At 42.8% G+C, this 13,056-nt stretch overlaps 1 protein-coding gene across 13 annotated transcripts in view; it reads left to right on the top strand.

Moving 5' to 3' along the window:
• Positions 1–11,563, top strand: part of LOC116226471 (uncharacterized) — a 249,168-nt gene extending 237,605 nt beyond the window's left edge. For 9 of the 13 annotated variants that reach the window (XM_090136913.1, XM_090136917.1, XM_090136911.1 and 6 more), the window contains 2 exons: positions 2,689–2,778; positions 11,296–11,563. In XM_090136913.1, coding sequence (XP_089993039.1) covers positions 2,689–2,778; positions 11,296–11,458 — 253 coding nt within the window. In that variant the 3' untranslated portion in view covers positions 11,459–11,563. Of the gene's footprint in view, positions 1–2,688; positions 2,795–11,295 lie in introns of all 13 variants that reach the window. The other 4 variants (XR_016464969.1, XR_016464968.1, XM_090136919.1 and 1 more) reach the window with 2 other exon arrangements.
• The last annotated feature ends 1,493 nt before the right edge of the window (positions 11,564–13,056 follow it).

Genomic DNA, 13,056 nt, shown 5'->3' with positions numbered 1-13,056 from the left:
AGGCATTCACACCTGCTACCTGAAGGGTAGTTTAGCAAAAGAAATTCAGAAGTTTATTCAGTGTATTCTTTTTTCCTCTTGCTGTTCCCAAAAAAAGAAGCTCATTCATATGCACTTGACAGTGAGAGGTACATTTTCAGTGCAGTGCAAGGTGACTTGCACGCATTATTCCTAGGATCGGTGGCAGGAATGCTGCAGCAAAATTCTCATGTCAAAGCATGTGAAGTAACTATAGATGAATCCCATGGCCTGTGGCAATGGGAATCCTGGTCAATGAATTTTGTGCTGAGTGCTGAAACAAATAAAATCCGTGCCACAAATCTCCCGTCTGCAGCACTGTGATTCTCTCTATTTTAGATTCTGTGCAGACTTCTTCCTGGTGCATTGCATTAATATTAAATTAACAACACACTACTCACATGGAACTTACATTCTAAAAAAAGCTCACATTATTCTGTAAGCCTTTTATTACAAAATAATAGCAGTCGTGAGGTTAAAGTTTGTTCATACAGTTTTCTATAGAACATCTGTACATTTTTTATGCAGGATAAAAGCTACGTTCCATGTGTAGCTTAGTCATATGAATATAGATAATGAGTAGTTTATTGAATTTCCTTTTAGATTTTACCATTCACTTATATTCATCTGAAGCCTTTCCATGCAAAACATACCAGATTTTTGTAAGTGGTGCTTTCTTTTCAGAAACACTAATTTCTCTGTCAGTGTTCTGCAGGGAATGTGACCTGATATGAAAAGGACCTATTCCTCTAGGATTTAGCTTGTAGCTGGAGGCATAACTCAAAGATTCTCTGAAGTGGATTGTAATCCACACTGGAGACAATAAAGAGAAATCGCTAGGTCCATATGGAGTGGGACCTTGAAAAGCTTTATGAGGACCACATTCACTGGAATTGTTACCCAGCATCCAAACCATGGGAGCCCACAAAAGCTTCAAAACCAAAATATTTCAGGGCTTTTGTGGCCTTCCATGATGCGGAAACTGGGCAGAATTTTTATTGAATCTGGCCCTAAATAAGCAAAAGAATTTTGTAATCAGTGTATGGTTTAACAGGAAGACAGAAAGATTCTTTTAATATTGGAGTGATATGGTGGGAATGTTTAGCCCTAGATACAGTGCTGGCTGCTGAGCTCAGGAGAAATTTCCCTGCAAGCAAAACTAGCTGGGAATATAGGAAACTAGTAATTAATCTGAAGGGAAAAACGTTATGTATTTTAATCTTTTTTTTTTCTTTTTTTTTTTTTGTTTTTAAACTCTGTATACATAAGCCATACCTTACTTTTCAAATGCTGACCCTTTGTCTCACAAAAATGTTTTTAATACTATAAATAGACTCAGTTGTTGAATGCTAATCCCTCTCTTGTCTTGTAGCAGCACTTTCAGCCATTGATAGAGAAGCTCTGGAAACAGAGCCAGAACTCCTTAATGCCATTCCAGGTGTCAAACAGCAGGGACTATTAGAAAGCAGTATGTAGAAATTCTCAACTGATGGTATTTCACTATCAAGCCTAGACCCTGGAACAGCTGCTTGCTGTATTGCCAAATGTCTTACAGATTAAAGCTTTGGCTTTATCAATATGAAACGTGCAAATGGGTGACTATTGCATGATGATCTAGTTTCAGAAGGGACTGCATCAAATTATGCTGTGAACTTGGTATCACTCTGGTGCTCTCCACTGAGTCTTGGGCCATGGAGAGAGTTACTGGGAGAGACATTGTGACTGCAATTGTGTTTTCTCAAATTGAAATTTTGTTGTTGTGTTTTAAATGCTGAGATAGCATGAAAAGAAGAAAAAAAAAAGTCCAGAGTCATTAACCAATATCTCAGAGAGTTCTGCAGATCCAGATAACTGGATGGGTCTTGTTTAGGGACCAGATGCACTCATCTGGATCTGAGCTCATTCCTTTAGCTTCAGAGTCTACCTGTAAGTGATGGTTTCACCCAGAGCAGCATATAAGCATTTCAATAAACAGGGCATGCATTGTGTAGCAAAATCAAAGCTATGCAGTAATAAGTACCCTGCAGCTAAGTGGATGCTTTTTCCACAGATGAATCCTTTGAGGGATGATGTAGTGTTTAGTCATTCATCTCCTTGTGACTTACTAAGACAATTAACAGGCAAAAAAGTGGTTATTTTGAGTGGCTTGGCTAAGGCTATACAGAGTGAAGTTCAAGCAGAGTGAGTTTCTACCTCTGTCGGTAGCAGTGTGAAGTGGCTAGAGCTGTGGTTCTTCTCTTAGCTCCCCTTCTAACTAATTGTTTGACCTTGGAAAAATTCCCTGACTGTCTTGGGTTTTATGAACTTGAGACATGAATTGGCTTTTCTAGAAGATTTTCAGGGTCTTGGGGCAAACCTGGGCCTAGCTTTAGGGTTCAACCTGATGGGTTTATAATTTGAGAGCTGTGTGCATGAGTTTTGAGGTTTTGACATGTAACCAGATGAAAACATAATGGTTTCAATTGGGTTTTGCTTTGAATTTTTGGGTTCAGCTGCACTCCTCGCTTAAAGGCAAAGCCTGAAGGCGGTGAAGCTAACTGAAGAAAGTACCCGCTAAGGGCTTCTAGGGGAAAACCAGATAGTTTCACTCCTTCTGACTGAAAATTATAGGCCTGGCTGTATGTTTTACAGTGGATTTTAAACAGTACAACTTCCTGTTTCCTGTTCCAGGAGGAGAATGGAAGACAGGCAGGTGTGTAATGCTGGACACCTGCAGGATGCGTTGGACAGAGGATCTCTACACACAAACCTGGAAACATTGTGAGCAATAATGAAGGTTTTTACTTTTTAAATTTCCTTGCCTTTCTTCTATTTCTGCCTTCCTAGCCACCCTTCATCCAAACAGCGCAGTGCAAACAAAACCTGCAGTCAGTTTAACTGCAGTGTATCCCAAGACTTGCAGGATTGGTCTTTTAACTTCTCTACCAGACGGCAAAGTCTGCATGCACTGCATGTCTTTTGTCAAGGTTGCTGTGTTTGGCTCCTACTTTTGGTGACAGAACAAAAGGAAATGGTTTTAAGCTCAAAGAGGATAGATGTAGGTTAGATATAAGGAAAACATCTTTTACAGTGAGGATGGTGAGGCACTGGAACAGGTTGCCCAGCGATGTGGTAGATGTCCCATCCCTGGAGACTTTCAAGGCAAGGCTGGATAAAGCCCTGGGCAACCTGGTCTAGCTGTGGTGTCCCTGTTCATTGCAGGGGAGTTGGACTAGATGGCCTTCAGAGGTCCCTTCCAGCACTAAGGATTCTATAATTATATTTATTAGATCCGTGTGCCTCTTGCCTGGACATCAGCAATGCTTTGATGTACAAGTCTTGCAAGGATTGAAAAAGCCAGTGGAGCCTGAAATCAATTCTAGTTTGTCAATGGCTGAAATTTGTTTTTGTGCTCTTGCTTTGTAGACACTCCAACTCATGCTTTCACACGCAAGTAAGGCAGATAGCTAAGTAATATGAGTTTAGCAGAAGAGGTTCCTACAAACCATTGCTATACCATCAGGCAGGGGCATCAGGGCTGAATGACTGCACTCTAGGCTGCATGACACTGATGGCCAGCGCAGGACTCAGCTGGCCCATGTAGGCTGTGCCCCAGCATGGCAATGGCTGGGGCCTACACTGCTCCACAGCAGGCTGGAGAGAACCTCAAGCTGACCTGGCTCAGGTCTGAGCCATGGACGGGGTTTACAGCACCTGGCCAGGCCCAAAGGGGAGCTGTGGAGGGCAGAGTCTGGCACCAGGCTACCTAACTTCATTTTAAAGCACTAACTGTGATTTTTATGGGGAGAGTTTGCGTGCCAGAAGTACAGCTCTTTTTATTTAGTGAAATATCCTTTGGAAAACTGTAAAATCATGACAGGTTTTCATATTTATTTTACATTCAGCTCAGGATTATACACGATCAGCTTTAGGGCCTTGTAGGAGCCAAGAGAATATAAAGGTTGTCAGAAAATTGGAAGCTTTATACCAGGCTGTTCTGATTTAACTGGCAGACCATTTAAAGTTACTGAGATGTGGGGAGAAGGAGAGCTTTTCAGAAATGTCAGACTTCTAAGAAGGGTGCTGCTGCTTCTGGCTGGCACCCATTCTCCAAAGCGCTGACCTTGGCACTGGCAGGAGAATGGCAGCAGCATCTTTCAGTTCTATTTTGTTGTTATTGTTCTGAAGTTTCCCCCTCTCTGAATAGATAAGTTTCCCCCGGAGATGTAGTAGCATCTGGGCTTTCTTGCAGCTGAGCTGAAAACCGCCTGATTCCCCGAAATGAAGTGACAGCTTTTAGTCTTCCACAGGAACGTGTGAATGTATTCAGGTTCATTTATAACACAGAGAGAAGAAAATTGATATTAGAGGGGAAAAGATAAAAAGGAAAGAGAAAAAAAATCTTTGAGGGCTTCATCTGCCCGGGCTGGGAAGTGGTATAACAGTAGTATAATGCATCCCCACACTTGAGTCCACGTGAGCAGAGTAGCAATGAGGTACACACGCATGCAGGCTGGGATCCTTGTCAACCAGTCAAATCATTCCTTCATCCAGAGGTATTTTTCTCATTTCTAATAATAATTGCTGAAACTTGGGGCTAGTGCAACACACAAAGATAGCCTTTAATGTACACAACGCGGATTACGTCGAACTGTGTCCAGTATACAATGACCACATTGTTTCCCTTCTTTTTTTCCACAAAAGTATAAAAGAGCATCATGCTACAGACAGCACATTTTAGTCTGAAGTGGAACTGGCAGAGGATTTCAATGGAAAGTTGATTTATTTCAAGGGATTATGGGAGTCCAGGGATAAAGCTGGCACCTGGCCACAGGGAGAGCCCTTGACCTAGAAGCAGGAACAGTTTTCAAAGCTGTGCATGTACATAACTGAGCAGAACACTTTAATTTAGTGCAGAGCATAACCTGAATTCCTTCTCTGAGGGAAGATGAAAGAAACAGTTTTTACTTCTTAGTAGGACATTAGAAACTCTTTGCCTATTTTACATCTTATTCCGCAGCATTGCAGGAAGCGATTGCTTGTGACAAAAAGGCTACTTTCTTCCCTTTGTAACTGGGGAAGTAAATTGAGCTGCCACTCATAAAGCTGACTGGATACAGGATTAATTTGCTTTTCCTGATAGATGAAGCAAGTTAACAGGCCACTGCAGGTTACTCTCTGAATCAACATATGAAACATAATTTCATTGTCTTTCCTTCCCTCTTCCTCCAGGCCTTGAGCTGTAATTATAAAGACTTCAAATCTCCCTAGTGACATCAGCTGGTTAAAAAAATTTGGATCACAGGAGTAATGTAACCCAGAGTCGGCTTTCTGCAGCATTGTTCACAGTCCAGAGAAAGTCATTCTATACAAAACACTCTTCTGTAACTATGGTCTATTAATTTTAGTGGTAATTTTTAGTAAGCTTCACATTGGGACCCATCTAGTCCATCGCTTTGACAGGAGGTACAAAGCGCTACAGCAACAGAATTAGTCTTTAAAATGATATTTTGGAGCATTTCACAAAGAGCTTGTATTAAATCAAACATGCCATAATAATTACATTTGCTAAAACTTCCTAAGCAGTAACAGGCTTCCAGCTCAGCTGCCCTTGAAATCAATCATAAACTCCAGCCGCTTAATTAAGTGCTTTATTCTGCAGCTCTCAGTCCAGCCAAACGTCCGCAGGCATCTGCAGGTATCTGACCTGAATCAAGGACTCCGGGTTTGAGTCCTGTGTTTCCAGACAGCGCGTCTGACTGATAGAGTAAAACCGCAAAATGCCAGATGGTTTCAACATATTACATAGCTCCCTGTATGGGCATCCACCAACAGTGTGTGCCTTCCTGTAAAATTTCACATGCTGAAGCAACTTCTTGCAGTGTGGAGACAGCATGGCATCTGAAAACAAAGATTTAATGGTACTGGTGCTGCTCAGCCTCCTGTCAACTTCTGGACTGGGAAAAATTTTCAGCTGTTCTAAAATTAGAAGATAATGTAGTGCTGGCTAGAATAGGACATAGTCTGGGCTGGCTTCTTCGTTATCAGCTTCCTCGTTGAACTTTAATCCCTGTTTTATGACCGTTCAGCTGTTTTGAGTTTAGCTTGCATCATGGGCACAGACTGCCAGCCCTGTTTGATTTGCATGGTGATTTTGCCACGTGCATTCAAATGAGACTCATGAGTTCACTTCACCTGTTAGTCCCAACAAACAGTGACTATGGGACCTTCCTGCCCCACGGTGTCCCTGGCTCAAGGCACAAGAGCTGCAGGACAGCCAAGCGGAGGCTCTGCAAACCTGGCTGGCTTGGGTGCCAGGCGGGGCTGCTTGATGGTTCAGGAGGCTCCTTTCACTGTGTTACCTAAAACAGTCTCAGCTTTGGTCTCCTAACAAGCAAGGTGCTCTGTGGGTTTCCTCTTAACTCTCACTCAAGTTCTCTGGATCTGTAGAGAAATGGGAAGGAGCTGCTGGACAGGTTTGTGTGGCTTGGATTAGTGCTGGCACTTGAATCTTTCTCTGGATCTAGCACCGGGTACTCTAGGAGTTACAAGCAGTACAAGTGCATGGGCTCAAACCTAACTGCTTTTGTTAAGCAGAGGAGTTTGGGAGCATCTCCCAGGGCAGGAACCACTGCAGCAGCATGTCCAGCAGGCTCAGGCCAAGGCTTCCAGAGCTGCCACCCCCTCTCCTGTCCTGTCCTGCTGTGCCCTAGCCCCATACCTCACCAGGAGTCAGGGCTGATGTGAACTCATACAGTTGCCATTGCACCAGAGATGGTGCTAATAGTAGGATCACATTCTCCATTCCTTTCCCCTCCTGAATCCAGTGTGATTAAATGTAGACCAGTGCTCAGCCCAAAAATAAGCAGTATGCATTTTTGTATGTCAGCACATACAAGGCCTAGTGATGGGCTTATGCCCTGATGTATATATCCCCCTGGCCATTCTCCCCGTGAGTCTTTACTGAAGAAGTCTTGGATCTGAAATGTTACAAGTTCTCCAGGAGTTGCTGAATACCTTGCAAGCAAGGCTACCTGAGCCCAGAGCACAGCCTTCTGGGGAAGGCACAGTGCACTGGGATTTCATGAAGAGATGGGGAAGACCAGAGGAATGCATTTTCTTTAAAGGATAAAAAATTGTAAATATTATTTCTTTGTGTGCTCAAAGCCTTTTTGTGGCCAGGTTACCAGAGACACTCCGTGCGGACAGCTGAGCCTGGACTCACATTCAGTTTGTGTTGTAACTCCCCTTCTTGGCATTGGTACCAGTGAGTTTGTAATCAAATACATGGCAGCTGCACCAGTGGGCCAACAGGGTCACTTTTAATTCATGTCTGTGGTTCGGTGGGGAAAATATTATTATGAAACCCCTTGGGAAACGGCTGTCTTGATGTGGCCAGGCATCTTACCCATAGCAAGTATTTATGCAGCATCTTTTTACTGACAGAAAACAAAAACAAAAACAAAAACAAAAAACAACACAGGACAGAAGATTAGAAACACTTTGTTGCTTTTACACAGCAAAAAACATGTAGCTGATTTTACTGTGTGTTGCCCATAATCACTCTGTTCCCTATCTACTAATTATAGCAAAGAACAGCTGAACTCCAATGACAGTAGTGTTAACCGAATAAAATTTTAGTTACTTCAGCTTCAGTGAATAATTTGTCTTCCTCAACTTGATTTACTAATATCTGAGTTGACAAGGCTCCCCATTCTGAGTATTCATTTTATAGTTAGAGAGGGATTGTTTATAATTTACAGTTTTAAGTCTGAGCGCCATTATTTTGCGCTGTCAAATGGCATCTGTTATCGTACATAGCTCATCATATGTCAGTGCCACAAAAAACAGAGCAAACCAGCCACAGAAGCAGCCAGTTTTATGAGTACCCTGCAACGTTCAACAGTGTAAAGGCAAATATATTTTGAAAAGGCAGGGGGCTTGTACAGCGGGGTGAGCCTGTGTTACGTGTGTGGCATTCATTCATACCAGCCATGTGGTTCAGGTTCAACGCTGTGCTTCTCTGAGTGGGGTAAAATCCAGGGTGAGATTTGTTTGTAGGCATTAGGTTGTCTCCATCACCCAGCTATCACTGCAGGCATCCCAAGGCTCTAACCACAAGCTTTCCAGGAGATAGCCTGTGTATGTTCAGCCTCTGTACCACAACTTACAGGGAGACTGTAACTAGAAGATGTAAATAAGATATAACCATGTGAAGGCAAACTCCAGCATAGCTGTCTTTGCCAGTACTGACAGGAGCAAACCATTTCAAAGCATGCTGGAATGAATGTTGTTTACCTTGTGACAAAAAAAATCCAACAACTCCAAACCGCTTCAATGAACCCAAGCAAGAAACCTGTCTTTTAGGGTTGGTTATGAATCTTTGTTTACTTTATGCTTGGTTATAAGTCCTTATTTCATTTTGTTTGTTTGTTTACCTGCTGAGCACAGTAACACAGCAGTAAGAGAGGCTTCTCTTCACTCTCTCTTGCTGGAAAGGACAGAGAGTCTTGGCAGTGCAGCTGCCACCGGGCAGTTCTGCTCTTGCTGGCCTACGTGGACCTGCACGAGGCTTTTCCAATTCTGGCAAGAGCACCTTTTTCCAGTCATGCTACAGCTTTGAACTCATAGCACTGTACTGTTGCTATGATTATTCTGCTTCTTTCTACAAAAACATCGGTTGCACCTTCACTGATCAAACCAAATCATGCACTGACGCATAGGTGCTTAACTGTGTTCTGCACGGGCTTTCTATGCAGCTAAAACTGTAGCCTAGCAAGCCTTGACAGAGCATTTTTTTCCAGAGTAAAGCTGATTGTCTACAGCTGTAATAGTAGCTCATGCTTATCTCAGCTGAGGCTGTGGATTCTCATCACTGTGAAAAATCAGGCCTTATGTTACCTGTTAAAGACCACACAGCTCGTCGCTGATGTGCGCTGTACTTTTTCCAGCTATTCATGGACTCGCAGACGTGGAAGGTTTAGAAGAACATGAAGAAACATCTTTAAATGTCATGAAGTTTAAACAACAAAGGCTTGTGCATTGCTGGTTACAGCAAGCATTTATTGTTCTATTCTACTTCGCATTTCCTTTGATCTATTTTTAAGTCATTGCAAACTTTGTTAAAACCTAAATTCCGCAATCTCTCCCTAGAAGTGTCCTTTTGACTCGGACTCACGTTTTGAGCTAGCAGCCTATTGCTTTTGTATCACTAAAATGCCAAGATTTTAATGGAATGCTTTATTAAGTTTCCAAATGCTTTTGGCCAATAACAAGAAAAGTTCAGCTCAGTAGTTTTAATCTCAGAAACATCAAATCTGTATTCTCTGCATGCGTGAAGAGCCATGCAGCTCTTAAGAAGATTAAAGCTATAAATTCTAACATTACAGGGGCCAATGCTCTCACAGTCCAGAACAGAACAGGTTATTTTATGCAAGTTATTCCACATGTGAATATCCAGGACTATTGGTAGCCTTTGGGTTTGCCCAGCCTTTTTTTCCCCTCGTTCTCAGGTATGCCATTTGAAGAAGGCGATGCGTTGCTTTTTTCTTCCGTGCTACGTCTCTTCTTTGTTTTAATGCTAAGTGACAAATTATATCATTTTCATTATCAGCGCAGCTCGGAAAGCCATCTGTTACTCAAAGACATCAGGATCAGCAGTCAGCCACCTCAAAATAAGCAGCTGTAAATCTGGAGTGCCTATACTTTCTAAATGGAGAGAGGCTTTTACATTAATCTCCTGGACTTGCTGAGTAGCTGGTACCGTGCCCAAACACAAGCAAACTCGATTAGTAAAAATAGACATGATGTGGCAGTTCAATATATGGCATTTAAGTGTGTGTCCTACAGACTACAAGTGTGCAGTTCAGGTCCCAAAGAATGAGTTTCATACGAACAATTCAGTTATTTTTGTGGCTGTCAGATAGCTTGTGAAAAATGATGGAGTTTTATTTCCAAAGAGGCAGTGGTGCTGCCATTTACAGGTGTCAGTCTGGGGATGCTCAGCTGACTGCTGCTGGGACTGTGAGCGTTCAGCCTCACTGAATAACAGCATTTTCAGTGGACAGTCGAGAGCCGGTATGCAAACCAGCTTCAGCATCCACATGTTTTACATATGGAGCATTACAAGGAATGTACGCTTCTAAGCAGATGAGAAACATTTGCAACAAGCAGACACTTCTAGGAGCCTCGTTCTATGTAACAGAGCAAAGCCTGGATTCATGAATTTGCAGCTTAAGCCTGATGGGAAAGTCTGCTTCTTTACCCCGCTAGCAGCGTGGCAGGCTACACCTCTTTTTCATGGCAAGCTGATCAAAGGGAAGTTATTCAAGTGCAAGTTGTGTGCATGGCAGCGCTGGGCTGAGCAGCAGCAGTGAGGCTGGGGCGTGGTGTGCTTGACCTTCAGGGCCTTTGTCTTCGGCTCCGTTGGCTTCCTGCGTCGGCCCGGTTTCAGGCAGGAGCACGATGCAGAGAGGCCCTGTTTGTTTTCCGTGCATGCTATGATAGGCTGCCGTTGTGTCAGGACGTGCGGCGCGCAGGATAAAGCACCCTGCTTATTATAGCCTCGTTAAAAGGCCCGTCAGTATTTCCATTTCAAATTCCTATTTTCAGGGGTAGTTTACTACTGAGCCGTAACAAATTGCAGGCAGGAAACTTGGCAGTCGCGTTCCCAGCCTAAGAGCAAATTCTTTTACCGGCTTGAAATAAATAAATTAATTAATATTAATGGCATGCGCTCCCTGTGTGCAAAATAGAGGAGGTTTTATTATTATTTGGTTTTGTCTTATCCTCGAAACAAAAGATGAAGACGAAGGGTAGTATTTACATTCCAAATGTCCCTGACCAGGAGTGTAGGGAAGGGCCCAGGAGCAGAGCCACTGGGTGGTGGAGGCTGTCAGCGGGTGGGCACTGCTGGCAAATGGGCTCAGCCTCCAGACAGAAATACTGGTATGGAAGAGACATTAATCAATGCTAACCAGAGATAAGGAGCATAGGAGAGCAGAAGAAAGCATCATACATCACAAGTAGTTACACCGCCGACAAGCTACAGCTTGATAACCACGATGGGAGAGAGGGAAATTCCTTGAGGTTAGTTTAAAAAGGAACAAAAATCAAAACAAAGCAAAATAGCAACACCGCACAGTCGGAAGGGTTTGAAGGGGAATAACTAATAGCCAAAACATTCCCCTGGTAAATGTATTTTTGGTAGACTGTAGCGGTCCTGACTTTTATTATACAGCTAGGGTTTGAAGTCCTGAAATAAGGAAAAAACTTTTTTTTTTTTTCTCCATTATCCAGACAGCAGAGATTTCAAGCTGGTAAATGCTCCCAGCTTACCTTTCTTTCCTTTCTTTCCACTGAAGATTGGAGCGCTATAAGGAGTCTGGGAACTGTTGACCATAAACTACCTGAATCCAATATGCCATTCAAGGAAAGTACAGCCACAGGAATAGTAGACTGAGAGAAGACAGTGTGCGGGAATTTAAGAAACCCACTGAAAATCTTGTCTGGTAAAAAACATTAAAAATGCTAACATTTAGGAAGATGGGTGAATCCTAAGAATCATAGAATCATAGAATCGCAAGGTTGGAAATGACCTGCAAGATCATCTGGTCCAACCATCCTCCCATTACCACTGGTACCACAAGCCACTAAACCATGTCTTGTAGCTCCTCATCCAGACAATCAAGAAGAAACAAGACAGTCAACAAGAAACCAGAGTAAGTAAAGTTTCTTCAAAGAACAAATAAGGGGCTAGGTTGCTCTTCTTGGAATTTCTTTTGTTTTGCTTTCGGGAAATTTTAATTTCATATGTTAAAATAAGAAAATGTTGTCATTTCACCCTTGGGAAGATCTGCCTTTTTGCCCCACTGATCATATGCTATTTCTGAACAATCAGCTGGTGTTAAAAATCCAATTGTTTCTTGAGAGAGAGCTGTTCCCAGAGATATGTGTGTCAAATAGTGGACTGTTTGAGTGCATCATTCACTACAGACACATGACCTGTGTCAACTGCCTGGGGAGAAAGCTTGGCCTCATCTAACTGCTGTGAGCATCTAGTTAAAACAGGAAAGGGGCATCGATCTTCATTTAGAGATCTGAGGGATTACTAGAATATAAACAATGATCTTAGGAAATCACAGAAAGAGTAACTTCAATACAAAGGCTTTTATTTCAACTACAGAAATCATGCGTGTATTGTGGTCTCACTGGAGAGACCTTAAGTGTGCGCAAGGTTGAGATAAGTATGTCCTGGTTCAGATAAGAGCTTTTGGAGGCCAGATCATGACTCTTGTACAAATGCAGCCTTTCAGGACTCTCGGGAAGCCCGCAAGCTCTCCCCCTGCAGTCTTCAGGATGATCTCTCCAGGCAGCTCCGAGGAACCGATCAGCTTGGCAGAGACTCAGGCTGAGCTGAAAGCTTCTGGGAGCATTCCTGGGAACCTCTGATACTGTGTAGAGACTCTAGTGAGAGACAACACAGGGGCTGGGATGCTTGCCCAGATTGTAAACTGTGCAGGAATTTCTTTACAGCTGATAAGTGCTGCCTAGGACCCTGCGAAGAATATATGCTCTGTGAAAATAACGCAGGTCTCAGAGGTATCTCTGGGGTGTACATGAGAGCATGCTGCTCTGCAGTGGGGAGCTCTGTCTTCACTGCCCCCTCCTGCCACATGGCTTGTCTGTGTGAATTACTGAAGGACTGCTAGCTCTTTCCCACCCTCCCTACTGACGTTCCCCATCCCTCTTTATGTTTTTAACCAGCAGAGGGAAACAGAGGGGTTCAAAAACTAGAGGGCTCAGGTATAATAAATAACGAAGGCTCTGCTGAGTTTGTATCCTCCAATATAAACATAAAAAGAGCTGGAGCCATAAAGCAGCAAGGGAGATAACACCTAGCAAATATGGCTTCAGTTTGCAAGATTATAGCAATGTATTAAGAAAATAAATCAAAAAAATAATACTGCATTAAATTAAATTAAAAATGTGAATTATTGAATTAAAAAATCATCATATATAAAAAGACCACAGGTGTTGGTGGGGGGGGTAGGGGATGGT

The sequence above is a fragment of the Phasianus colchicus genome, chromosome 3 (assembly GCF_987193195.1).
Source record: "Phasianus colchicus chromosome 3, bPhaCol1.hap1.1, whole genome shotgun sequence".
NCBI classification, from domain to species: Eukaryota; Metazoa; Chordata; class Aves; order Galliformes; family Phasianidae; genus Phasianus; species Phasianus colchicus.
The sequence above is the reverse complement of the archived record's forward strand: the minus strand, read 5'-3'. Positions and strand labels throughout refer to the sequence as shown.